The sequence below is a fragment of the Phycomyces blakesleeanus genome (genome assembly GCF_001638985.1).
Source record: "Phycomyces blakesleeanus NRRL 1555(-) unplaced genomic scaffold PHYBLscaffold_15, whole genome shotgun sequence".
Lineage (NCBI taxonomy): Eukaryota > Fungi > Mucoromycota > Mucoromycetes > Mucorales > Phycomycetaceae > Phycomyces > Phycomyces blakesleeanus.
Genome location: NW_017265148.1, coordinates 954,932 through 982,351, shown reverse-complemented (window position 1 = coordinate 982,351; position 27,420 = coordinate 954,932). Strand labels below are relative to the sequence as shown.

The window sequence follows — 27,420 nt, the reverse complement described above, 5'->3', positions numbered from 1 at the left end:
AAAATAGAGAGCAAGTCATGTAAATTAGATGTATAAAGTAGCTATAGAGACTCATCATCATCTTAAAAAATAACTTCAAGATGATGTTCATTTATGTTGAAAAGGAAAAAAATGCAAAATAAAAATTCAAACAAAATAAAATATAAAGAAAAATCAATTTAAATCCTGCACTTTCAGTAAATTAGTGGGAAAGATAGTTGGTCTGCCACATTGATTAGTAGTATTGTCAAAATACAACAATCTTGACAATGAGACAAAAAAAAAGTTTTACGATTTCAAATAAAAAATAAATAAATCAAATTGCTATACTCTCTATATGATATATATGTAAAAAAAACGTTTGTATTATGTTATTTTGCTCTTAAATACAACTTTATCTTTTTCACCTTTTTTTAATATTTTTACCAAACTCTAGAACCAATTTGCTTGATTAATTAAAATAAATTAGTGGCATATCCACTACCATTAGTGGCAGCCACACCAATTTCATTCATAGTGAAAGTAATCAGACATTTCATTTGAAATGGATTGTCTGTTGGCCCTGTATTGCAACTTTGATCTTGTCTTGTTGTTACCAAGAAGTCTTGCTAGTTGTTCACCAAATGAAATCATCTTCATGGTGTTTACTGGTACCAGAGATGAATCACTGTTGATCTCCTTGTATCTGCAGGTCTTGAAAATGAAGCATTTGTCTTCATCCTTGGTGATGTCAAAAAGTGAGCAAATATTGTCACAAATGTTGTACACATAAGACTTCAGGTCAGTCTTGCTTTTGATGAGCGTGTTGACAGGCCTGGTATGCAAGATTTTTGAGTTATACTCTAATGTTTCAACATTTTAGTTAACTTTCTAGAATATCTAAAGGAAATTTGAATTGAACATACCTTCTTTGAGCTTGTCCTTATCACAAATGACTGTGCTCATAAGATCTACAAGTAGATGATGCAGATCTGTAGAAACCTCAAAATTGGTTACAAGATCATTCAAGCAAATACTGAATAGCTTGGATGTTGTGAAGATATTGTTAGTAAAGATATTGTTGTTGTAGACATGTCCTTGGTCACCAGCTTCAAAGTTGAAAGATGCTTTAAAGGTTCTTGACTGGAAAGGATCAAATGAAACTGTAACAGACAATTAGGGTTATAAATATTTATGTTTGGAAAGTTTGTACTAAATTTTTTCAAATACATACTATCTTCTAGATTTGTTTGTGCTAAAGCAGATTGCACAACTGATTCTTGTAAGTTCTTGTTAGCAACAGGAGCATCAACTATTTTGTAAATACGCTTGTGATTGCGAAGTTGCTTGCTAGTATGGTAAGTCAAGCTACAGAAATTGCATTCGAAAGAAGGCAAGTCATTAAATCTTCTGGTTCTTTTGTTTGAATAAGACATTAATAAGGTTGAAAAAAGGGTAGTATATGAAAGTTAAAATAAAACAAGAGTTATTTTAATCTTGAATGAGATTGTGAGCTCACATTTTTATATTTTTTGAGTTTATCAGTGCAGTTTGTTGATGTTGTAAGTGAGTATTGATTACTGCTTACTTTGAGAGTAAGACTAAAAAATAATATAATAGCCTCAGATATTTCACTTTGCCAGATATGTCTTTAAGATATTATTTTATGCACTGATCATCATACCCATATTTGATTATTAGTTATTATGGATTAATTATTATTATCACAATAGCATAGAATATATAAGTACACATATATTATATCTATAGTATTATTATATTTCATTTACATATCTCATTTATTATATGAATACTTAATTGAGAGATTACAACTACAATTGATAAACATTATGAAACATCACCTAAATATCTGGTTGGAATACTAAAATATTACCAATAGCATAAATGGTCTTCTTTACCAAAATTTTTGAATTGATATGACTTGAGAAGTATCAGAACAATTAGTCTCTCCAGAATTTTCTGGAAGAATAATACTTCTGCAAGATGACTCATTGTAATAAAGTTTATTTAGGTACGTCCTAAAACATAAATCAGAAAACATATAAACTCTGCTATGCTCTACTTTTATTTTGAAATAAGTAATCTATATAATTTCTTATTGATTATTTTGTCTATATTTTATTTGTTAATTTCTTGTTTTTGCTTCTTGTTTTGAATGCAATATTCAATTTGCTATAGAAAGCAAAAAGAAACCAATCTTATAGCTTTAATCATAAAGTCTGTATCAATTGGATGTTGAGGTTTAACGTATTTTATATGTTTATCCATCCCAACATATATTAGCTATCTTTATTTTCATTATCTTTTATTTCTTCTTTTCTTTTTTATAATCTTTAAATCATCTACTTAACATGAATAGCCAATTGGATATTAATATGTTAAACATAATTAGAATTGTTATTTGGGAGGAATTGGCTGATATCTACACTTCAGTTGCTAGAATTGATAAAAACGTTGCTAATCAACAACAGTTTATAAGACAGACTTTTAACGCAGATAGAACTAGTAACATTCATAGAGATAAGAATAATGGGTTTAGCAACTGTTTTGTATATTTATAAATTGTATTCGAAGATGTCATTGAACAATCTGTAATCAAAAGACAAATGACATATCTAGTAAGCCATTCTGATGACAGGGGTGTAAGACATATACTTGCAACAATAAATGAGGCAGGTATGGAGTTCATACCTTGAGAAACAAACAAGACCCCAGGTGCCACTGCAAGAATCAATGCATTGATTAACTACCTCTGGAAAAAAACAAAAAGGGACGGACATAAATATATCAGTAATAGAGCAAAAGTTTATTTGCTTGCAGTTTCATATGTATACCAGACAATGTTGATATATAATGAAAGATGAGAATGTTGTGGAAGTAAACTGGGGAAAATTGAATTCTCAGAAAAAGTTATACTACTCTTTGCAACTTGAGGAGTTAATTTTCAATAATTAAAACTTCCCACTTTACAAATGTTGAGATCAATGGGCTTCTTCTCTTCTTTTACAGGAAGTAATAAAGGCTGAAAGCCAAACAGAAAAAAGAAGAAAGGTTTGTATATAATTTGCAAAGGTCAAGTATCTTTATTAATTTGATTTTAAATATCATAGGAGAGATCGGCTGAGCCAGCTCAGGGCAACAGGTACAAACAGACTCATTTCAATATATAATGTAATTAAATTGCTAATTTCTTTGCTTCAAATAGTGTCAACTACAGTATCTCTGAAGAAGAGTCTATTGTAGTTATAACACAACCATGGAGACCAAAACGCAGCAGACGTACTTAGAAAAGTAAAAAAAAAGCATGGTCCACAAGCCACATAATCATATTTGTATACAGCAATAAAATATTTTACTCTGTTTCTTCTTTTTTTTTGGTCCCCATTATCAGTAGCATTAGTTAATCTTAAATACTGTATTTATTTTTCTTATGTTTCCTATCACCCACATTCCAGCCAAGCAAAAGCACATCAATAAAAGTTAAAATCTTGTAGGAATATTTTTAATTATTATTATTTGAATCAAATATCAACTCTTTATTTAAAATGCACAATTATAGCTTAATGCTTTTTAATTATATTCCAGATGTTGCAAAACCGTCTTATTCTTTAATATTATTTACAAGTAAGCTATGGTGCAATCGGAGATAAGTATCAATGTTTTTGCATTTGTTTCAATTTTCTCCTGGAAAACTCCGCCAGCCAATTATGATTTAATGTCCGACAACCTTTAAAAAAATCAAAATTCAATGATATTTAGCACTCAAAACGTAAAGACTAAGCACAAAAGTAGAATTGATATATTTAATAAAATAATAATTAGAGATAAAGATAATTTATAAGCAAAAATAATAAAAAATAAAGAAAGTACAGATAAAAATTCTATTCTCTTCCTTCATCACGGCGATGAGAAGTATATTTTTTTTTGTAAATTTTTTTACAACATCATTGGCTTCTTTCACGTTCATCTCTTGGCTGTATGCCTCAATGTAGCACCACAAGCAGTTGTAATACCGGCAGATATTTGGAAGCTTACCAGCGTGATTCAGGAAAGTATGGATATTCTTATCCAGGGACTTATACGTATAGTCACACTGGAGGCAAGCTTCATGCTTTGCGGCACCCCAATACCTCTCAATCCAATTGCATTTGCAATGGAACTTAGGGTAAAGTTCAAATATATGACCAGAGTCTTCGACAGCCTCATGAAGAGCAGTTTTCTGTGACATAAAATCTGGTTGTGAAGCCAGAAAATGATGTGCACAGCACTTGCTATCTTCAGAGGCGTCTTTACTCTTACAGTCTAGTCGCCATTTCTTAATAGGATTATACGGATCCTTCTCAAGCCACAAACCACGCTCCTTCAGAATATGACGGACGCCTTTAACATATTTAACCTTATTTTGGACCCATTGTCCGCTTTTCTTTGCAAACCATTCGTCCTTCTCGTAGTACATTGATTGTACTTCCTCTACACCATTCCAGACAAATACTGTATCCTGCAAAGAACAAGGATCGTCGTCTTCAATCTCTTTGTCATTTAGATTCATTTTGCTTGAGATCAAAGCATTTTGACCATACTCTTTATGATTTGTGCTTTGGTCAAATGAAAAGACGGCCTTGCACCCTGGGTGAATCAATTCAAAAAGAGGAATAACATTGTTTTTCAATTGCTTCAACATATCCACACTCGTCCAGTACCCATCTCTGTTGGCCCCAGGGCGGAATACCTCTCGTGACGGCCATGCCCCTCTAGCCATTGTTCCGTGGCATACACACTTGAACTCACTGATCATGAGAGACATTCCTGGACCTTTCTTACGAATAGGATTTTCATCTTCTATTGGCCACATGGTATCTTTCCCATCGTTTGCGTAGAATGTCGATTCATCGGGAGTAACAAGAACATGCTCTATTTCATTGGATCTAAGTACTGGCAAAACTACAGTTTCTTCATTTTCAGAAAAAGTTGCCATTTTCTTCTTGTACACCATCATTCTTTTTGCCCATTTCTGGCGGTATGCAATCACATCCTCTCTTTCATGACCATTGTAATAAATGTCTTTAGAGTTCTTTCTAAACACATAACCCCATTCATGAAGGTACTTCCAGATTGTATTTGTGGAAGTATTTCCAGGTATACCAAGCTTTCTTGGCAAAATCTCTCCATCAATGTACTTCTTCACTTCGATAAGACTTCGACTTTCTGGTCTCTGTTTTTGAATCCATTTACAGATAGTAGACTTTATATATTCATCCGAAAATAAAGAATGTCTTCTCAAATGCTTTCCTTGTTGATGTAAGGCAATTGAACAGAAATCAACATACTCTTTGGCATACTTTCTTATAGCAGCTGGACGATAAGTGTTTTTGTGAAGCCATGTTTCCATCGATGCTTTCTCTGAAGCTTCCATAGTTTTGGCGCCTGATATTCTGTATCGAAGGTAGCATTCAACTGATTTAAGCTTACAGAGTTCAAAAGCATCAACTGACTGAGAAGAAGGACCTGCGCGAGTATAAGGGAAAATCTCTTTCTTAACATCTTCATGTGCAAGTTTAAGCACAGCAATTTTGTCAATCTGTATGTTCTCCAATTCACTATCAATAGATTCTTTTAATTCAATTGGAGCCTCTTTTTGAACTTTAATAAAGAAGCCTTTATCTGTAAGACGGTAGCTTCCTTGCGTATTTGAAGCATCATTATCTGCTTTTCTTTTTCTCCATTCAGTTGTTCGCGAATTTTTCTGATAAGTTCTACGAAGCGACTTATTAGCACATTCATGCCATTTCAGCAGCTGGTTTGTATATGCAGCTGAAGTAACTTCTTCTGACATTCCCTGGAGCGCTCTGTCGTCCAAAACAATATCGTCTTCATGGTCAAACTCCAAGTCCACATAATCTTCATTTTCTAATTGTATTTTTTTAATAAAAGCTCCACTACTAGCCGATCTGTTTATTTTCTTTGCCATTGTTGATCTCTTTTTTGGACGAGGCATTTTAGAGTGTTTTAAATATAAGTGTGTTAAGCTTGAGTAGTAACACTTGAGGAAGACCAAAATAATACAGGATTTCTACTCCAAAAGTTATATTTTTTTTTCAAACTATATATTTTGCAAAATCAAAACTTTCATTTTGTGCTCCGACTATATATGAAAAAAATAAATTAATTAATGCGGATAGAAAGAAATTTAAAACAAATTAATAAAGAGCATGAAGAATGCTAATATGTGCAATAAAGTATTTAAAGAATGTCTACACTGTTTATTAAAAACAATATAAGAAAACATGCAATGTCAATATATTGTTATAAGAAAAGTATATAATGCTAAGTTTGTAATATGGTTTTGGGAACTGTCTTTATCTATTACCTTTTTCTATACTCAAATCCTCCAACATGAACCCCAATCAAATCGCTATCATTAAGAGAAGAAAGAGAAATGGACCACAAAAGGTTCTTCCGATCCACATCAAGAACATGATTGTGGAGAAATGTTATATAGAAGAGTCCATGACCCAAGCCAAAGCAGCCAGGGCATTTGGTGTCTCATGGGCATCAATTAACAACATCATCACCAAGTTTGAGAGGGATGCTACTGTAGAGCCCAAGAAGCGAGGTGGCTCGTGCACGGAAAGTCTTAAGATAACCGATGAGCATTCGAAGTTCGTTCAAGACCTCTTGGACAAATGCTGCACCTTGACTCTTGGTCAAAGAAGAGAGAAACTGTTTAGAAAATTTCCAGAGCTTCAAGAGCAGAACTTGAGCATCAGTGACTTACATAAGCACATTATCAAAAACATTGGGTTCACATTGAAGAGAACCAAGCTGGTCAAGGAAAAAAGAAACAACTTGAAGACTATTGAGTTGAGAAAAGTATACGTAGACAGTATGCACACGAATGGTTTATTATATAAAACCAATTGCATTTTTGTGGACGAAGCAGGCTTTAATGCAAACCTGATCAGAGGACAAGGGTGGTCCAAGAAAGGCGAGGCCAGCATTGTGAAGACGAAGTCGAAAAGGGGACTAAATATCTCAATTCTTGCCAGTATTTCTTACCAAGGTGTTGAGAGTGTGCAGGCGAAGTTGACCCCTGGTGGCATGACAGGACCAATTTTCGTTGAATTTGTAAAGACAATTATGGATTCGCTCGACCACAGTAATGCTGCCCCTCACAACTTCATTATGGATAATGTCTCGATCCATAGATCTCATCTTGTCACTGAATTGTTTGCTAATTCACGACACCATCTACACTTTCTCCCCCCATACTCTCCTTTCCTAAACCCAATTGAAGAGTGCTTCTCCAAACTCAAAACACTGGTCAAGAGAAAGCCCGGGTTGGTATGTGGTCAATTCTTGAAGTATATTGCTGAGTGCTCCCGCCATATCGCTATGGAAAACTGCCAAGGCTGGATTGATCATAGCAATAGCTTCTTCTCCCAATGTACAAATAGCCAAGAAATAAATTGATTTTTTTTATATATAGTCGGAGCACAAAATGAAAGTTTTGATTTTGCAAAATATATAGTTTGAAAAAAATATAACTTTTGGAGTGGAAATCCTATAAAAGGTATGCAATAAAAGTCAAAGTCACATGCACGTAATTTGCCTTTTTAAAAAAATTATATTTAATGTCCATCAGTGACAGGCATTTAACTTGTTTCAATATCGTAAAAACCAGGTAAACTCCATTGTAAATAGGCCAATACATCCCAACTTTGAAAGTCTAAGACTTTTTATTCAGAGTAGTTAGAGCAATTGTAAACTCTTAATTCTATAGATAATGATCATATCTATTAAATTAAGAGCTCAGAATTATATTAACTTAAGTTTTGCAAAAGTTATAAACTTTTAAAAAATACCCAAAAACTTAGATAGTTATCTCTGATCGCACCATATAATATCTCTTTTCAATGCCATACACCCAAATGCAGTAGCTGTCTTTCTTTTTGATCAAAGCAGCAATCATAAAGCCTATCCTGAAGATGCTCTTTTGGCACAAAACATGAACTTGTGTGCAATTGAAGTAAAAGACAGTGACTCAGGTCAGGGAAAATTCGTGACAGCTCATTTTATGTCAGAAAGCAATACGACTATGCAGAACAGCAAAAAGTTTTTTTTCAAAAAAAGAGTAATGAAGAAAAACTTAAAGAATATGAAGTAATCGAGTCTCGGCTCCATAAAGTAAGTGATTTATATACAATCCTATCCGAATAGAAACATAATTTATACAATTACAATAAGGGATCACTTTATGCTAAAAGACGTGTCTATAAACTATTCATATTTAGAATAAAAAATATAAAAAATATTTCATTGGCCTTTGCAGCATATTACAGCAACGTTCTATGTATAGAAACGAAGCAGAGAAATACTCTTTAAAACGTTCTTGCAATAATGTTGTGACAGCTGATTCTAGATGTTATGCAATCCATATTATGGAGAGACAACCAGACTTTGCCAACCAAAAATCAGCACTCAAAGAAATAGTTGAAGGCAGTGGACACAAATTTGAACTGTATCCAAAATACCACTGTGAATGTAATTGGATCAAAAGATACTGGGGAGCAGCCAAGAAAGAAGCACGACATGAATGTGATTATTCTTTTCAATCATTGAATAGAAAAATCAATTCGTTTCTGGATAGTGTTTGCCCACCAGAAGATGATGTCCCTGAAAAGATTCGAAGATACTTCCACAAAAGTTTTGCCTACATCAATGCCTACAGTCTTGGTCATGATGCTGAACATGCATTTGAAATTGTAAAACAATTTTTAAAGCTTCACAAATCTCATCGTAAGCTGAGATTAAATCAATAAATATCACATTTCTGACTTTAAAATACTATTTTGGAATCAGTACTTAAATTCCAAAAAATGTCCTCTTTTCAAAAATTGTCTATTATAAAAAAGGTGCACCCTAACTCATTTTTGAATTCTGTACTATTATCAGATTGTATTATTTTTGGAAAATCAAAATCCCTGAATATTTGTACTAGGGTTTTGACTATGGTGTCTGATTGTTTATTTAGTATGGCTCTTAATAAACAAAAACGTGTGCATACATCTACCATGACAAACAGGTATATGTTTCTGTTGTCAGTAGGTGTTAAGGGACGTATCTCCTTATTTTATCCTACGGAGAGTTTGAATTAGTATTTAATTTAGTCCTGTGGCTTTCTAACTTTAATGGCAGACAGTGGCTTTTGCATCCCACACATGGCATTTTTTTTTAACAAATAATCACTTCCCTCTTTCTTAAAAACAAACTTCAATTATGTCTAACAACAATATAAACAACACTATTTATGATATTTCCACCATTCAACAAGTCTTGATCAACTCGCCTTTGGAAGGAATCAAGATGCTTCCTTTGAATTCGACAATATTAGTAAAAGCTAGTGAATGGGAAAAGTGTCTGGAGCGAATCAATGTCTTATGCTCAACAAAATGGAATAAAAAGCATAAATATTCTGGAAAAGGTTTAGTTTTTGGAGAGACTAAAAAATGCCACCGTGCTGGCCAATATATAACAAACCGCCAATTACGTCTTGCCCAGAAAGATACGAAGGCATGCTCTTGTACAGCTGCCTTAAAAATCATACAGCATCTTGACAACCCCAATGTTGTTACATTTTGCCAAACAAGGGCACATGTAAACCATGTTCCTGGAGACTGGGACGAAGTCAGAACTCTTCCTTTGCCTTCTGAAGCCATAAAGATTATTGAAGATCAGTTGAAAAGTGGCAGCAGCTGTAGAAGTACAAGAATTTCAGTTCTTAGACAGATTGATAGTTGGGGAGTTGGCGTTAGAAAGCCTAATTATGAAGAAATTTACAACAGAATGAGAAAGGTTTGTCAATGAATATAACAGAGCTTTCGTATTAAATTAATATTTATATATCAAATAAATACTCGTATATAAAATAGATGACTACTTTGTTATATATGTTTGCTTCTGATGAAAATGCATCTATTTCCATCTGGTTAAATGTAAAGCTAGCAGAACAAAACTATTGCATTTTTGAAATCAATCTTTCTGTTTATAATGATGGTAAAAAACAATTTGCCTTTGGATTTCAATCACCAATGCAAGTTTCAATCATGAGAATCTCGCAATCTTTTTGTCTCGATGCCACCCATTCCATTTCGTCCAGAAGCGACGAAGTATTATATACTTTGGTCACTCGCCATCCTCAAACAGGAAAGGGATTCCCTGTTGCATACATGGTGACAAACAACCAGACAGCCATACCCATCAAACTTTGGCTTGACCACCTTCGCATCAAGAGCAGCTTCGTACCAATGAATATTACCATTGACTGTAGCATTATGGAGGTTAATGCAATCAAAGAAGCATTACCTCATGCTACAATTCACTACTGTGATTTTCATGTTCTTCGCGCTTGGCAGCACAACCTTGACAGCAAGATTAAACTTAATGCCTCTTATACATCAGAACAACTTGGGAATTATAAGACTGCACTGAAGAACTACCTGAGACACATTCTCATCGAGTCAAACAAAGACGTGTTCCTAAGAGCAATTGAAGATTTTAAACTGATGGTTCAGGATCAACCTCAGTTTTTGAAATATTTTGAGAAGAAATGGACCGAGAACGAAGAATTGTTGCGAAGATGGGGGCGCCCGTACATTAGCCAACAACATCAGAGATATGTGACAAACAACTATGTAGAATCATGGCACAATCAACTCAAGACAATTTACTTTGGTCGTGCACGCATCAGAAGATTGGATCGACTAATTTTTATCTTGACAAATGATGTGGAGTTCTATTTTGAACAAGAGGTTGAGCGTATTCACTTCAACAATGGTAAGATGGGTCCCATTGATAATGAGTTAGCAAGAAATTCTTTTGTTGCTTCAAAAATCCAAAATGACATGCTCCCTTCCATGATTCTCAACCCTTTGGGTGAGACTGGTAACAGCATGGATGATTATAATGGTGAGTGGCAAATAAGATCTTTCGTAACAGAAGATAAGTGGTATACCGTCAATATATCAAATGACTTGATACAAAGCTGCACCTGCCCGAACTTTCTGACCCGCCAGATCCCATGCAAGCATTCACATTTGTTGAAGCGTTACTGTGGGGCAAAATTCAGCTTCATCGAGCAACGGGAGATAGCAGGAGTGGTATTGAACCGACAAGACGCTGTAAATGCAAACGAGAACGAAGTTGAGGAAGAAGTAGAGGAGGAATTAGAGAGTGGAGGTACTGCTGAAGATAGAGGTGTATATGTCTTTGACGAAATTGCAGCTTATTCTGCAACGATGCATCACGGCTTTGAAGATCTTCAAACTTTGAAGACAATTCCTGGCTTAGATCAAACAAAGGCAGATCTTATAAAAAGAGCACTCGCAGATGCTGTGAGGTTGATGGATGAATATAGAAGTGAGAACCCTTCATATTTTAGAAACTTGAATACTCAGAGATAATAATAAAAATAATAAATATATATCATTAAAAGATAAAAGTACAAGAAAAAATATTTCTGATTGATATAAACAAATACAATTCTAATTGAATTTACCAAAAGTAAAACCTGTCACTACCTCAACGGATTTTCAAAATTCAAACTCTCCGTAGGATAAAATAAGGAGATACTAAGGGACCAGCTAAGTCTATAGCCCAGTGATCTCCTGGTATGTACGCATGTATGGGTCTAAGTGAATTGTATCCTTTTCTTGCTATATTGTACTTCTGTCATGATGCACATTCTTTTACACATTCTAAAGCATCTTTAATTATATTGGTCCAATGCATCCCATTTTTATGGATGAGTTCGACAATATGTTTGGCACCAAAGTGTCCAAATAGATGTGCATCTTGGATTATCTTTTTGCGTTCACCTTCCAGTGGTGTCATATAATTGAGATTCATGTTTTGTACTGTTACTTTGAATAATTTTTCTTTTTCAGTCTTGGTTTTATATGCTATGTGTTTGAATTTTGAATTGTGTATGCGGTCTTTGTGCTCTTTAGATGTCTTAATTGCCTCATTACCCCCCTCCAGCGTGTTTTCTATGGAGAAAAGACGTGATAGTTGGTTGGGCAATTTGTTGAGGATGCCAGATATATGGAGTATATCAAAACTATAATCCAGTATAGTATCTAGCCATTGAATCATCATGAGGTTTGCAATTTTTTGCGTGTGTATATAGGTCAAGGCTTTGTGATCCGTATATAGGGTAAAGTGATTTCCCCAGAGAAACTTATAGAATTTTTTCAGTGCAAACACTACTGCTAGTAACTCTCTTTTAGTCATAGAGTAGTTTCGCTCTGATTTCAAAAGTGCGCGTGCCATAAATCCTATATAGTGTTTCTGTTCATCTATTATTTGATACAATACTGCTCCAATTCCTAGGTTAGATGCGTCAGTGGCAACTAGAAAAGGATGTGATAAATCAGGGTGCTGCAATATGGGATTGCTTTGCAATATTGCTTTTAGTTGTTCAAAGCATTTCTGATGTTTTTCATTCCATATTTTTTCTATGTTGTTAGCAGATCTTAGTGCATCCAAAGGTGCTGTTATATGTGCTACGATTGGTATGTAATCCCTGAAATAGTTAATGACTCCTAAGAAACTTTGAATGTCATGACCTGTTTTAGGTATGAGCCACTTCATAACGTTAGTGATTTTTTGTTTATCAATTTGACTACCATTTTTGCCTACGGAGAAGCCTAGCAAATACACGGATTTTTGTGCAAAATGACATTTGTTTGGATTCAAGATGAGATTAACATTAGTAAACGTTTCTATGGTCTGACAAACATGCTTGGTATGTTCTTCTAAGCTGTTTGAAAAAATGACGATGTCATTGATGAATGTTTGTACGGATGGCATGTCTTTGAATATTAATGACATCACATGTTGGAACTTCGATGATAAAGGTTTAAGTCCGAATGGACACCCTTGGAACATATATTGTAGGTTATTGTATGTGAATGTTGTTTTGTGACGATCTTCTTCTACGATCTTGAAGTGATGGAACGCACTTTTCAAGTCGAGGGTCATAAATATTTTTGAGCCAGTGATGGTGTCAAAGATATCCCTAATTAATGGTAATGGGAATTTATTGTCTGATAGCAATTTGTTAATATGACGTGGGTCTAAGCATGGCCTCTTTCCAGTTTTGTTGCCACGAACGTCTTTTTTATCAGCTAATGTAAGAGGACTATTTCAGGCTGTATTTACTGGTGCTCTTACAATGGTACCTTCTTTTAACCAATTGTTAACGGCTTCATCTATTACAGATCTTAACGCGTATGATAATGGATACTGTCTTTGATAGGTTTTTGCACCTTCAGCAGTCTTGAGTTCCACTATTGACTCCGGTACTGTGCAAAATGAAGTTTTAGGTATTGCTTCATTATCTTCTATGTAGCAAGCTATTGTGCTCATAAACTGATCATGTTGTTCTTTAGTACCGTATGGTGAATTGTTAGATTCAAGATCATCCTCTATTTCTTGATTTTCTCTAGTACTGGTTTTAATGTTCCAGTCTACAGCTACTCCAGATAAAGTGATACCAAGTTTAGGTAATATATCTTGTCCTAATATTAAACTATCTTCTTGATTCTTTTCCATAAGTTCAAAGGAATGTAAAAATTCATGGCCATTTGCATATGTCACTTTTAATGGTATACTTTTTTCAATACGTAAAGAAGAATGATTTTTCCCGGCAAACAATAGTTGTCCTTTAACTTTTATTATTGAAGTCTTTATTGTATTGATGTAGAATTATAAACTAAGACATGAAATCTGAGCCCCTGTGTCGACGAGACCTTGTATCTTATGCTCATTCTGTAAGAGTATAGGTGTATATAATGAGAATGAATTCATTTCATCCTTCTGTTTATTATTATTTAACTTATCAAATGAGGCGTTCTCAAGCGTTTGGGTTATATGATTGATAGGTGAGGTGATGTTTTTTTGTGTGGTACCAATGGCATTTACGGTCCTTGTTTTGGCTTGGAGATACTCTTGACAGGTGTGGCAGTGTTGCCAAGGCTTGTTGCAATATCTACAGGTTTTCTCTGTGTGCTTGTGTTTTTGAAGCATGCGACAGTTGGAAGTAGCATGCGTATTGTTGAACTTATGTTGCGTGCAAAAGTACTTTCCTTTATTTGTTATGTTTAGATTACTTTTTTTTGCTGGTCGATATACCGTTAGCAAGAAGGAGTACCTGCTCAATCATTTGAGACATTTCTGAATATTGAGCAAACCAGGCTAACTTGACATTGGAACTAAGTTCCGGAGTCAAGCTACTCATGAAACGCATGGCAAGATTGGTGTTTTCTTTTACACCACCTTCTCTGCACGCTTTTTGAAATTTGATTCCATAGTTGAGGATCGATTCGTTGGGTCCCATTGTCATTGTAAAGACGAGGGATCCCATTTCCAATTGTCTGTTGAAAGAGTCGAACTTCTTGGTGATTATGTCTTTCATATCGTTCCAAGAGATGTCTTTTCCTTGTAAGTTCGATTCGTACCATGTGTCATGATCATGGTCAAAAGACATTGGCAGCCAAATTTTCCATGCTGAATCGATATTGGTCTTGCCTGCTGTCAGAATTTTTTGAAACATTGATAGGAAGTGGGATACCAAATCGTAGACTGGTTCCTTTGGATTTCGTACATTATTGCCTATGATCTGAAACTTGGGTATATTGCAGAAAGAGATGGAGATACCATCTGGCGGGACCTTTGGATCTTGGAACATGTTGCATTGTTGGTATTGTTGGAGACTGTCAAGTAAGGCGTTGGTAACGTCCATTTCCCTTTGAATGCTTTTGAGTACCTGACTGTCTGGGTTGTTCATGGACTCTTGGTTTAGTCGCACCATTAACATGCAAAGCTTGATCTTGGCACTGTCAATCAATTGTACTAGCTTGGTCTTAGCTTGTTTCTTTATATCTTGGTTGGGTTCTTCCATGATCGTGTCATCATAGATGGGAATGTGTTCACTAGGTTCCAAAGTGAGCGGTTCAATGTGTAGTGACATTGATGAATGGATGTATGTGTGTAAGATAGGTGGATGTGTAGATTGAAAAGTATAGATAAAATATAAATTCGTAAAGAATTCACTTTAAAAAATGAAATATTTTGGATTGATTATAATAAACTTGAGATTGAAGAGATATGAGATGATATGGAGACGATAAATAAAGTGAGACTTTTGTATGATGGTTTATTGAGAAATTGTTGTATCTGTTGAAAGATACTGTTTCTAGCTTGATGTTTTCTATCTCTTTTATATCTTTTTCACTTAGAAAAATTTATCTTTTGTTCCTTGATATTCGTTCATGTTGTTACTGTCTTTTGAGAAAATATTTTTATGTTATATTGTTCACAATGTTTTAAGGAAGTGTATTGGCTCTTGGATAACAACTACTTGTTGTTGGTGTTGTTTCAGATTACTACTTTGACTTAAGTCACGGATTTCTAAGTCAGTTAGTTTATATCCCAGATTCTGCAAATATAACAAGGCCAATAATTATTACAGTTAATACTGTAAATAATATCTTAAAGATTGTTAAGATAATTGTATTATACTGCTGGGTAAACTGTGTCAGAGCGATATGGAGCTAATTTAGTAGGAAGTCTTAAAGCTGTAGTATAAAAGAGAAAAGAATAGTCAAGAGCTAAAGAAGTACGATTTATGACTTGATATCATAATTGTAACACTGACACTAGTTAAGCAGTAAATACACTCTAATAGCCAAATATAGTAAAGAAAGAAAGCCTTAAGAAACTAAGACGTAATGACAAGAACAGATTATGTTTTCTTATAAAAAGAGATACTTTTTATTTATGAATAAAAGACAACTTATATACAGTCTCAAAGTATTTCTATATGTCTCTATTATCAAATTTATTACTTTTCTATTGTTTTGTACCTGAAATATCACAGAAGATTATTTTTATTAATCATTTTTATTGGTTGTTGTGACAGAAAAAAAATCATATTATTCATTTTATTAGTTATTATGACAGAAAAAAAAATATTATTATTTATTTTATTGGCTGTTAAAGTATAAAAAATCTATAGATTCATTTTATTAGCTATAAACTATTTAATATTCTAGATTTTCATAGTAAAATATTCTATTCAATTCTACTACACTGGATTACTTATGAGACTGTAATCTTTTATGGCAGTTTCTCCATAGATGAGCAACTCTTGCAGTTGATTCCCAGTTTCTAAGACATCTAGTGAAGTCTATATCAGAATCCTTCATTATATTTGCATATCTGGCACATATTTCTTTCTTAAGTGCTACTGGTATAGACCCCCAGCTAGGGTTAGAACCAAGAGTAATCACCAAAGGATGGGCAGCCATATCATCACATATAAGCTTTGTACACATATTGAGTATGGTCTTTTTGTTACTTGCTACTTCAATACCAAGGTCTTCAGTTGTCATCTTGAAGATATGCTTTATAGTTATTTCACGGAATATGCTCACCAGTTTGCACATGGTATTAACACTAGACTATTTAATGACATATTAATATATATTCAGCTCGTTTTATTTTTTGTCTTACAATGACAGAGACAGAAGGCAAAGTGTGTTGGTTGGGAATGTTTCTATTCTCCAGTTGGTTTTGGAGAGCAGTAATCTCCAAATTCAAATCTTTGATGCTTGTTTTCATTTTGAGCTTCAACTTTTTGATCTGTACCTTCATTTCAAGTTTGGCATTTTCTTTGCCTACCTTCAAAGATAGTAGCTCATTGTACATGACGTGTAGCAAAGAGATGAAATTGTTATCTGTGTTATTCATGTTGAGAGTTTGGTTTACCTGAAAAAAAAGAATTGTTGTGAAAGATAGATAAAGGCCAAAAAAAATTTCTATTGTCTATTGTTAGTTTCATATAAATGAGTTTAATCTATTAGTCCAGCTAATATTATTATTGTGCTATTGTAGTTCTAATAACAGCTTTTACGCAATGTTTTAGTTGCTGTTCCTGAGTTTATATTTGTATCATCTATGTCATTGCCTACTTGTAGTCATTAAGTCTATACAAATCTCAATACTATTAAGTATGCAGGCATATTATTTAAAAGGAATTATTAATATTCATACCTTTATTCTTAAGTATTTATTTCCAACCTAAAAAATGTCTTCAAATTCAATCATTGATGGTTACTAATGCAATCAATGCAAAGCATGTCACACCAACTTAAAATAAAGCTAAGAGTTGTAGAGCTCAATGCTTTAAGAACCATCATAAAAGACATAATAATATCCAGACTTCACAGACCACGTCTGTTCCTGAACAAGTCAGTGTTGTTTTGAATACTGTTTCAAACAACACAATCGAATAAGACTACAAATCACACACATACTATTAGAAAGTGTAATTAATTATATTGTTACCTTTATAAATAAGCAGAGGTGCTGATGCAATCGAAGATCAGATCATGGATACACTCAACAGCAAAAATAATGATGATCCAATTATGAATATCTTGAGTAATGATAATAATGATGAGTCTATGGTAAGATATATATATATATATGTCTTATTATATCATGCTAATTATTATTTATCTTGTTAAAGTATGATACGGAACTTGGCAATGACATAGATATCATTGAAAACAAAACATCTCCTTTGATTTTTGACTTCAGTCAGCCTGCACCTGCCCCTGACAAAGATAATGTAAAAACCTTGAGTTTCTCAAGATCATTAAGGATTTTGATATCTCTCACAATGCCTATGAAATAATAGTCAAGCATTTCAACAGTATTTTGGAAATGTCAACTTGCATTACATACAAAGCATGTACTCCTCATCTCGGCAAAAAGCTTTTGAAGTGTTTCTCTGGTGTTGAAGAGATAGTCTACAATATCTGTCAGAGGGGATGTATATTTTTTACCAGTCTATCTCAGAGTGAGTGCTCTAGCTGTGGACAAAGTCAGTACAAAACAAGATGTAGAGAAACTGAGAGAAGTGATCTGGTTTCTGCTGCCATAATGCTACAGCTTCTATTGGCAAAACAACTGGCTCTTGCATCAGCCAACAAGAATATAAAAGTAGATATGCATTATCACCATAATCATGAGTTAAGCTTGGATGGAAGTAAAACCAATATGTTTGATGATCAGGTTTACCAGCAAGCCAAACATCTGTTTTCTGGAAAAGATGACATCGCAATTTCATTGTCTATTGATGGATTCATGTCACACAATGTTTCTGATTCTGTAACAATTCTCCATGCTACTATTCTTAACCTGAATCCCATGGCCTGGTATGAGAGAAGCAGAATGCTTCAGATTGCAATGATTTCAGATCCAGGTGCACCTGCCAATTCCTGGTCGTTTATGAAACCAATGGTAAAAGAGCTCCTGGTGTTAAAGAGCAAAGAGATGGTTGTTAAGACACCAAACGAGACCATTCGTGCCAAGGTACATGTCTTGATAGTCACTGGTGACATTCCCATCTAAGCAAAGTTAGCATGTCATTCTAGACATATGAGCAAAGACGGTTGCCATATCTGTCATGTTGTTAGCCAATGTCCCAAGCATGGAAAATACCTCAGAACTTTGTCTAGCACCAATATCTGTACACTAGAAAGTTTCCAGAAGTTTTCTCAGGCCAGTGCATACAGCCACAAAGAGTTAAATAGACAATCCCCCCTGGCAACATTGAAGGTATTCTCTGAACCATTGTTTTTTGCCCTCAATGAGATGCATGGACTTTGCCATGGAATAAGCAAGCAGATCTGAGGTTTGGTTTCTGATACCTACACAACAGACCATTGTTTTGCTCTTTCTTCTGGTGTTCAGAAGGAGATTGGTACAGCAATGTACAAAACAAGAGATATCATCCCTACATCCTTCCATGGCAATTAGAGAGATGTATAAAAGAACTCTGCGTTGTTCAAGGCCATCGATTGAGCAGACTTTCTTCTGTTTGTTGTCTCTATGCTGATGGCAAAGCATATTGGAGATGCAACTGCCTAGAACATTTTACTTGGCTTGGTTCAAGCATGTAACCTACTCATAAGCTGGGAGTTATCAGCAGAGAAACAAATCTCTATCAAAAGGTATATTTTAGTAAAAGCTATATGTTCTTCTATTATTTATTCTAACTATTTTTTTTCAGTAAACTTGAAATATAGAACACATATCTGAAATTGCTGCTTACAAGTGGAAAAATCAAAATCAATATTTTCACTATAAACCAACATCTTCTTCAGCACTATTCTCTCATAATTGATGTATACAGTCCACCTCGTACATATAGTGCCAGATTTGTGGAACAGGCAATTGATGAATACTCAAGGGCTATCAAGAGTAATTCTGCTATAAATGTTAACACTGGCAATATCATGCTTGGCTTAGCACAAATACAACAAGCAGAGGCCGGAGCCATTGTTATGATTACAGAAGCAAGAACAGCACAAGACTTATAATATGAAGATTCCACTGCTGGTTGGCTGTTAACAGATGAGGGTGAGCATGTTGGTACTGAGTCTGATATTAAGTTCTGAGGGCCTTTGAGGAATAGAACGATCTGAGATAGTTTTGAAGGCATTTCTTGTCTTTTGAAACTTGAAGACTTCTACGGATCAAAGGCGGAAGAGTGTAATATGATTGAAGCAGCTATGCAAACTAACTGCAAGACATTTTTTAATGGTTGTGTAATTAACTCTGCACTTGACCAAAATTATGTAAGGGAGGCACATAACATCAGATTACAGATTCAGTTTGATAAGAACCACAACATACATTCTGCATACTCCCCAGTTTACAAGGATTTCTTTGGGAAAGTTTTTGTCTTTTTTGAGCACAAGCTCAACAACAAGAGGTGGCCACTTGCTTTTGTAGAGATTGCAGCAGTCCGTTTGGTAAATGATATATCAGTTGTTAACAATATGCAAATGAAGCTAAAGGTAGTTCACCTGGCAGATGTCAAAGAATTAGTTGGTTTGGTGAAGTTGGATGCAACTATAAACACAATAACAACAACAGCAACAACATATGTAGTGTGGCCAGAGCTTAACTGCGGCCTAAAACTGTTACTTGATTCTCTTACAGACCTATAATTTGTTTTTTTTTCTTGTAATATATTTTTTTTTTCAAATTGTCTTAACATATTTTATCCTCTCAGCAAAAAGTTTAGATATTTTTCTTTCTTTTACCTCTGACTTTTAATAGTCATCAATTGCAATCTACATTTACTAAAAATGTAAAATCTGTAGTTAAAATGTACTTTTGTCTATCAGGAGATTTAATTTTAGGTAGTCAATCTGCTTTTTGTCAACCTTTTCAAAAAACAGAGATTTTCTTGTTTTATTTTGAATTTTTGGCTCTTTTTTAACTATTATAGGCCAAAAACAAAGTCACAAATGCAAAAAACCGCCCCTATTTGCCATAGTAGAGCTGTACCAACTCTCTGCTAGTCCTAGTAAATGAATACTAAGACTTAGCATTAAATATGTAGCAATACTAACATCTATATTCCCAGCGAGATCCAAAACTTCAAAAAAAATGTGTAATGTGTTTGTTATTATAAAAAACTTTTATTGGTTTTGTTACTCCTAGTCTATGAGCTATGGCATTACAAGTGGCCAACACAATTTTTCGTTTGCAAGGAATTATCAACCACTCAAATTTGCTACAGAGTTTGATGTTGACAGAGCTGATGGTAGCCCCAGTGTCTATCAGTGCCCATAGTTTTTCCTCTTCTAAAGAAATAGGAATGAGATAGGAGTGAGTAGATCATTTACTGAGATTTACATAAGTGCCCATATACTTACATGGGGAGCACTGTTCAAAGTTCATGACCATGGACTGGTCGTCTTCAGAGGAGCTGGCCTCCAAGAAAGTGCTGTTGTTAGTGACAGCGTATACAGAATGGACAGCAAAGTGGGGGGCAGATCTCTGAGAAGAGCCAGACACAGAACCCAAAAAACTGGAGGAGCCAGAGACAGAAGTACAGCAATGTTTGCAAGACCAAACTTCACCACACCAGCAACAAGGGGTAGAACCAACGTATTTGTTGATGTGGGGTGTTTTCTCCACCCAATTACCTCCCTTGGTTGCCAGGGCCGTCTTGAGAATGCAGCAATCCTCAGTGTCATGATTGCCCTTACCATGAAGTGAACACTTCTTGCTTGAGGAGCGTTCACAGCTCTGTGTGATTTCGCGGAAAAAACTAGAAGAGCAAGCAGAAGAAGGGCGAGTAGGTGTGTGTGGCACCTGTGCTTAACCAAGTGTGCGTGTCCTAGGAGCAGAGTCATTGTGTAGAGTGGCAGAGAATACTGTGTTGTAGATTGACCTGGCCAGAGAGGCCGCCTTTTCAATAGTGTCCCATTTTTCTCTGGGCATGTTTACTTGCAGGAGTGAGACTTGGCAGGCCAGCTCTGGCAGGAGGGTGGCAGTATAAGCTATAGCGGCTTGCATGTTGTCAGCCACCTTGGCCTCTTGTCTGACACGTTAGTATCTGTCCGTGTAATTGCTTACGGACTCTGTGGCTCTCATTCTCATGAGCATCAGCTCATGTGTGAGTTGTACCTGACGTTCCAGATCGTTGATGCCATAGACACAGATAAATGCATCACGTGCAAAAGACCAGTGGAGCTCAGGGGAACTACAAAGATAGTTGTCATACCAGGATCGTTGCTCTCTTGATAGAACAATGGGCAGGAGGTGATGTCAGTCCATATTGAGATTTAGACTGCACGAATGGAGTACATCCTCCAATTTTTCAAAACATTCTTCGATAGAAGAGTACACTTTCTGAGTGGTGTCCCACTCGTTTCCTTGCCACTGGAAGATGGGCATTTCTCTGGGCACAACACAGGATTGATGGGTTTCTTGCTCAGCAGGAGATAGGCTGGAATGCAGTAGGTGACCATGCGCAGAGATAAGAATAGTCAAGTCACCTTCTATTGTTGTAATGGTTTGCCTGATTTGATTCTTCCTTTCCTCAGAGAGATTCTGCTCAATGGCATCAGCAAGGGCAGTGGAGCAGGTAGCCAGAACGTTGCAGATGCGACCAATGGTTTCCAAAGAAGTGTCAGCTTGGGTGTTGGCAGAAGCATCCATTCTGCTCAAGTCAGTCTGAGCAGATAAAACCAGAGATTCGCAATTGAGGTGTTTGGAAGACATGGTGGTGTTTTTGTTAGGGTGTAAAAGAAAATGAGTTCACTATAAAAAATATTATATTTTTTAAAAAAGAAAGAGAAACAAAGTGCAGACGAGAAGTATGGTGAGACTTTGTTTATTGATGAAAAGAGAGATAATCTTCTATTGCTATTTGCTATGTGAGTTTATATAAACATGGTGTGTGTATTTAGGATAATGATATGAGTATATAATGTGATGTCTGTTTTCTTATCAAATTATATAATATCCTAGAGAGATATTGTAATGTGCAAGAAGTCACACAATAAGATAATAAGATGGAATCAAATATGAAGATAAAGATAATCTTTATTTGTGATAATGTTCATGATATTTATACTAATGTAAGAGATGCCGCAGTCTTCAATATTATATGCTAAGTGTGTTTACTGCAGTTTCTTGCTGAGCAATGGTTGTCTTCTTTTTCTTGGCATTGCTCACCCAACTACTGCGGTTGGAGTAGTTGCTCCTGATTGGAGAGGATTGGAACTGAGTGTTAATTCCAATCCACTCCTGACAATATCTCTGCATGTGACTTATGTTCGCACTTTTAAATCACTAAGAACATAGGAAGTTACTAAATCACATGACTTACGTTCAAACAGTTAAAAAGAAAGGAAGTTATAAATCACATGACTTATGTTCAAACCATTAAAAAGATAGACAGATACTCTGCACGTGACTTACGTTCAAAAAGTTAAAAAGAAAGAAAGTTATAAATCACATGACTTATGTTCAAACCATTAAAAAGAAAGAGAGATACTCTGCACGTGAGTTATATAGAATCTAATCATCTTTCGATTGCATTCAATATCTTAATTATTGATAAATTTCTATTTTAATATAAATCATGTCCATATAACAAAATGTCTTTACTATTAAATCACTGTTTGCTTTGAACATCTTTAAAAATTATATTTTTTTTCTTATTACTACCAACTATTATTATTATTATACTTATAAATTATATATAAATAAATAAAAATCAGATCATTTTTAATTGTATTGTAATCGTAATAAAAATATATCGATCTAAAGAATAAAGAGAATATATGTATATATCATTTTAGCTATTACCAAAAGCTATTCAATATAAATAATAAATAAAAATAAAAATAAAAATAATGATTTATTTGTATGTTACAATTGTGCTGTGTCCTGATATCTGGATTTGAATTAATTTACAACAAAAAAAAGAAAAACATGTCGGCTATTACTACTTTTTAATTTAAAAGCAAAGATCATCAATATTATATATTACATTTTATAATAATAACTGATAAAATAAAATGAAACATATGATTGTGCATTGACAATTGGATATTCAAGAATTTATATATACTGTTACTCCAAGAAGCTATATTGAACCGTACACTTTTTGCAGCATTTGTAACTTGATACACATGTTAATTCCAAAAGGTTAACTCACACTACTTTGACAACTGACTGTTCCTTTTGTCACCTTACTTTTATTACTTTAACAAGACATTCTAATGAACTTTTACAGCTATACTCTACTTAATTTAGCTACTATTACTTGAAGAAGTCATCTTACTGCGTCTTGACACATGGATTTTACTCTATTATTCAATATTACTTGAAGAAGATATTCTCTTGAATTTATTCTAATTATCATATTACTTCAGTACGTTGTTGATTTACATATGATTCAAATCTATTTTAAATTATGACAAGTCTGTCATTATTGGTATAATTATTATTTTGAAAAAGAGTATATATAGGGTGTCTGTAAAGTTCATGTCTTTCAGAAAAATAATAATCTTACATATACTCTTTACTATTTCTCTATCCCCACCTTAATTGCAAAACCAATTACAATTTATCAAATATCAATATGACTTCTGCTGGACCAGTTTGTGCTTCATGTAAACAATTGGGTCACAGCAGGAGGTCAAATTTATTCTGCCCTTTGAACCCAAGAAACAAGACTCTTTTGATCACCCGAAAGAGAACCAGCAATAATCTCTCTACCCAAGAAGAATATCAGACAGAGAGTAGTAGAGGTAACATTAAAACAGATTATTTTAATCCATTGGATCGACTTGCATAGTTTCTAACTTATTTGCTATCATCTGCATTTATATGATTATTTAGCTGGTGCTTCGAGACCAAGGGTGGAAACTGTTCAGAATTCTGTGGTTCTTACCATAGCAGAAATCATTGCTCTCTTCCGTGCTGACCAATATCCTGCAGAGAGTAGCCGAGGTAAATAAATGGAGCAAAATTGATTAATATTCAGCAAAAATTCTAATAATTGTTTCTACTCTATATATTTCTCTATTTAGCTGCTGCTTCAAGACCAAGAGTTGAGGCTGTCCAGGATTCTGTTGTACCGACACAACCAATGTCAATTGACCTCTCCTTCACAGAACAATATATTGCAGAGAGCAGCAGAGGTAATTTTTAAAATTATATATCAATTGCCACAATTATTAATTATTCTTTAATATTTTTATCATAGATCTAACTGCTGCTTTTGAGGCTTTGCAAGTTTCTGCTGTTGAGAGAGTCTTGGATTTGACAACCACCACTGCCATTACCACTGCCACTGTTATTTCCCACTGTTTCAGCTGTAATGGAATTGGCCGCCTACGGAGTAACAGCTTGCAGTGTCCTAACAACATACGGCACCACACTTTTGTCCCTGGCCAGTTAGCTGTCACTCATAACATGGCCCGGCGTACTACCACCCCATTACCTCCAACTGACAACAGAGGTGCCATGGATGTAAAATGCCAATTCTGTGGAGCTCTAATGTGGATTCATGGGAAAAACTACACGTCCAAGGCAAACAACATCAAGTTCTCCATGTGCTGCAGACTCGGGACTGTCATTCTTCCTCCCTTTGAACCCACCCCTCCTGGAATCGCAGAACTTTTGGTATGGTGCAATCAGAGATAAGTATCCATCTCTTTGGATTTGTTTCAATTTTCTCCTGGAAAACTCCGCCAGCCAATTATGATTTAATGTCCGACAACCTTTAAAAACAATCAAAATTCAATGATATTTAGCACTCAAAATGTAAAGAATAAGCACAAAAGTAGAATTAATATATTTAATAAAATAATAATTAGAGATAAGGATAATTTATAAGCAAAAATAATAAAAAATAAAGAAAGTACAGATAAAAATTCTATTCTCTTCCTTCATCACGGCGATGAGAAGTATATTTTTTTTTTGTAAATTTTTTTACAACATCATTGGCTTCTTTCACATTCATCTCTTGGCTGTATGCCTCAATGTAGTGCTACGAGCGGTTGTAATACTGGCGGATATTTGGAAGCTTACCAGCGTGATCCAGGAAAGTATGGATATTCTTATCCAGGGACTTATACGTATAGTCACACTGGAGGTGAGCTTCACGCTTTGCGGCACCCCAATACCTCTCAATCCAATTGCATTTGCAATGGAACTTAGGGTAAAGTTCAAATATATGACCAGAGTCTTCGACAGCCTCATGAAGAGCAGTTTTCTGTGACATAAAATCTGGTTGTGAAGCCAGAAAATGATGTGCACAGCACTTGCTATCTTCAGAGGCGTCTTTACTCTTACAGTCTAGTCGCCATTTCTTAATAGGATTATACGGATCCTTCTCAAGCCACAAACCACGCTCCTTCAGAATATGACGGACGCCTTTAACATATTTGACCTTATTTTGGACCCATTGTCCGCTTTTCTTTGCAAACCATTCGTCCTTCTTGTAGTACATTGATTGTACTTCCTCTACACCATTCCGGACAAATACTGTATCCTGCAAAGAACAAGGATCGTCGTCTTCAATCTCTTTGTCATTTAGATTCATTTTGCTTGAGATCAAAGCATTTTGACCATACTCTTTGTGATTTGTGCTTTGGTCAAATGAAAAGACGGCCTTGCACCCTGGGTGAATCAATTCAAAAAGAGGAATAACATTGTTTTTCAATTGCTTCAACATATCCACACTCGTCCAGTACCCATCTCTGTCTGCCCCAGGGCGGAATACCTCTCGTGACGACCATGCCCCTCTAGCCATTGTTCCGTGGCATACGCACTTGAACTCACTGATCATGAGAGACATTCCTGGACCTTTCTTACGAATAGGATTTTCATCTTCCATTAGCCACATGGTATCTTTCCCATCGTTTGCGTAGAATGTCGATTCATCGGGAGTAACAAGAACATGCTCTATTTCATCGGATCTAAGTACTGGCAAAACTACAGTTTCTTCATTTTCAGAAAAAGTTGCCATTTTCTTCTTGTACACCATCATTCTTTTTGCCCATTTCTGACGGTATGCAATCACATCCTCTCTTTCATGACCATCGTAATAAATGTCTTTAGAGTTCTTTCTAAACACATAACCCCATTCATGAAGGTACTTCCAGATTGTATTTGTGGAAGTATTTCCAGGCATACCAAGCTTTCTTGGCAAAATCTCTCCATCAATGTACTTCTTCACTTCGATAAGACTTCGACTTTCTGGTCTCTGGTTTTGAATCCATTTACAGATAGTAGACTTTATATATTCATCCGAAAATAAAGAATGTCTTCTCAAATGCTTTCCTTGTTGATGTAAGGCAATTGAACGGAAATCAACATACTCTTTGGCATACTTTCTTATAGCAGCTGGACGATAAGTGTTTTTGTGAAGCCATGTTTCCATCGATGCTTTCTCTGAAGCTTCCATAGTTTTGGCGCCTGATATTCTGTATCGAAGGTAGCATTCAACTGATTTAAGCTTACAGAGTTCAAAAGCATCAACTGACTGAGAAGAAGGACCTGCGCGAGTATAAGGGAAAATCTCTTTCTTAACATCTTCATGTGCAAGTTTAAGCACAGCAATTTTGTCAATCTGTATGTTCTCCAATTCACTATCAATAGATTCTTTTAATTCAATTGGAGCCTCTTTTTGAACTTTAATAAAGAAGCCTTTATCTGTAAGACGGTAGCTTCCTTGCGTATTTGAAGCATCATTATCTGCTTTTCTTTTTCTCCATTCAGTTGTTCGCGAATTTTTCTGATAAGTTCTACGAAGCGACTTATCAGCACATTCATGCCATTTCAGCAGCTGGTTTGTATATGCAGCTGAAGTAACTTCTTCTGACATTCCCTGGAGCGCTCTGTCATCCAAAACAATATCGTCTTCATGGTCAAACTCCAAGTCCACATAATCTTCATTTTCTAATTGTATTTTTTTAATAAAAGCTCCACTACTAGCCGATCTGTTTATTTTCTTTGCCATTGTTGATCTCTTTTTTGGACGAGGCATTTTAGAGT

The 27,420-nt window shown here is 35.0% G+C and overlaps 11 protein-coding genes across 11 annotated transcripts; 5 read left to right on the top strand and 6 right to left on the bottom strand.

The window, feature by feature from the left end:
• Nucleotides 1-486: 486 nt before the first annotated feature.
• On the bottom strand, nt 487-1,971 carry PHYBLDRAFT_170401 (hypothetical protein; the record flags this gene model as incomplete). The annotated part of the gene is made up of 5 exons (XM_018436330.1): nt 487-821; nt 885-1,121; nt 1,193-1,374; nt 1,547-1,559; nt 1,878-1,971. 5 exons carry the CDS (start codon nt 1,969-1,971, stop codon nt 487-489), a joined length of 861 nt encoding a protein of 286 aa, XP_018289780.1.
• A 359-nt stretch (nt 1,972-2,330) lies between these two features.
• On the top strand, nt 2,331-3,266 carry PHYBLDRAFT_170400 (hypothetical protein; the record flags this gene model as incomplete). The annotated part of the gene is made up of 4 exons (XM_018436329.1): nt 2,331-2,484; nt 2,554-2,621; nt 3,090-3,121; nt 3,185-3,266. 4 exons carry the CDS (start codon nt 2,331-2,333, stop codon nt 3,264-3,266), a joined length of 336 nt encoding a protein of 111 aa, XP_018289779.1.
• Nucleotides 3,267-3,734: 468 nt separating this feature from the next.
• PHYBLDRAFT_170399 (hypothetical protein) lies at nt 3,735-5,974 on the bottom strand (the record flags this gene model as incomplete). Its single annotated transcript, XM_018436328.1, has 2 exons — nt 3,735-3,755; nt 3,920-5,974. The coding sequence occupies 2 exons, from the start codon at nt 5,972-5,974 to the stop codon at nt 3,735-3,737; spliced, it is 2,076 nt and encodes a 691-aa protein (XP_018289778.1).
• Nucleotides 5,975-8,417: 2,443 nt separating this feature from the next.
• On the top strand, nt 8,418-9,134 carry PHYBLDRAFT_72846 (hypothetical protein; the record flags this gene model as incomplete). Its single annotated transcript, XM_018442730.1, has 2 exons — nt 8,418-8,775; nt 8,932-9,134. The coding sequence occupies 2 exons, from the start codon at nt 8,418-8,420 to the stop codon at nt 9,132-9,134; spliced, it is 561 nt and encodes a 186-aa protein (XP_018289777.1).
• Nucleotides 9,135-9,255: 121 nt separating this feature from the next.
• On the top strand, nt 9,256-11,438 carry PHYBLDRAFT_147495 (hypothetical protein; the record flags this gene model as incomplete). The annotated part of the gene is made up of 2 exons (XM_018431878.1): nt 9,256-9,831; nt 9,909-11,438. 2 exons carry the CDS (start codon nt 9,256-9,258, stop codon nt 11,436-11,438), a joined length of 2,106 nt encoding a protein of 701 aa, XP_018289776.1.
• A 1,744-nt stretch (nt 11,439-13,182) lies between these two features.
• Nucleotides 13,183-15,007, bottom strand: PHYBLDRAFT_72848 (hypothetical protein; the record flags this gene model as incomplete). The annotated part of the gene is made up of 3 exons (XM_018442731.1): nt 13,183-13,648; nt 13,960-14,123; nt 14,189-15,007. The coding sequence occupies 3 exons, from the start codon at nt 15,005-15,007 to the stop codon at nt 13,183-13,185; spliced, it is 1,449 nt and encodes a 482-aa protein (XP_018289775.1).
• A 1,126-nt stretch (nt 15,008-16,133) lies between these two features.
• PHYBLDRAFT_72849 (hypothetical protein) lies at nt 16,134-16,788 on the bottom strand (the record flags this gene model as incomplete). Its single annotated transcript, XM_018442732.1, has 2 exons — nt 16,134-16,499; nt 16,552-16,788. 2 exons carry the CDS (start codon nt 16,786-16,788, stop codon nt 16,134-16,136), a joined length of 603 nt encoding a protein of 200 aa, XP_018289774.1.
• A 387-nt stretch (nt 16,789-17,175) lies between these two features.
• PHYBLDRAFT_170395 (hypothetical protein) lies at nt 17,176-20,060 on the top strand (the record flags this gene model as incomplete). The annotated part of the gene is made up of 6 exons (XM_018436327.1): nt 17,176-17,288; nt 17,402-17,507; nt 17,570-17,671; nt 17,695-18,045; nt 19,134-19,308; nt 19,573-20,060. The coding sequence occupies 6 exons, from the start codon at nt 17,176-17,178 to the stop codon at nt 20,058-20,060; spliced, it is 1,335 nt and encodes a 444-aa protein (XP_018289773.1).
• A 297-nt stretch (nt 20,061-20,357) lies between these two features.
• On the bottom strand, nt 20,358-22,128 carry PHYBLDRAFT_147489 (hypothetical protein; the record flags this gene model as incomplete). Its single annotated transcript, XM_018431877.1, has 6 exons — nt 20,358-20,494; nt 20,580-20,675; nt 20,775-21,216; nt 21,280-21,438; nt 21,481-21,607; nt 21,701-22,128. 6 exons carry the CDS (start codon nt 22,126-22,128, stop codon nt 20,358-20,360), a joined length of 1,389 nt encoding a protein of 462 aa, XP_018289772.1.
• Nucleotides 22,129-23,998: 1,870 nt separating this feature from the next.
• On the top strand, nt 23,999-25,065 carry PHYBLDRAFT_170393 (hypothetical protein; the record flags this gene model as incomplete). The annotated part of the gene is made up of 4 exons (XM_018436326.1): nt 23,999-24,167; nt 24,259-24,369; nt 24,450-24,560; nt 24,626-25,065. 4 exons carry the CDS (start codon nt 23,999-24,001, stop codon nt 25,063-25,065), a joined length of 831 nt encoding a protein of 276 aa, XP_018289771.1.
• Nucleotides 25,066-25,411: 346 nt separating this feature from the next.
• Nucleotides 25,412-27,412, bottom strand: PHYBLDRAFT_147487 (hypothetical protein; the record flags this gene model as incomplete). Its single annotated transcript, XM_018431876.1, has 1 exon — nt 25,412-27,412. One exon carries the CDS (start codon nt 27,410-27,412, stop codon nt 25,412-25,414), a length of 2,001 nt encoding a protein of 666 aa, XP_018289770.1.
• Between the last annotated feature and the right edge of the window lie 8 nt (nt 27,413-27,420).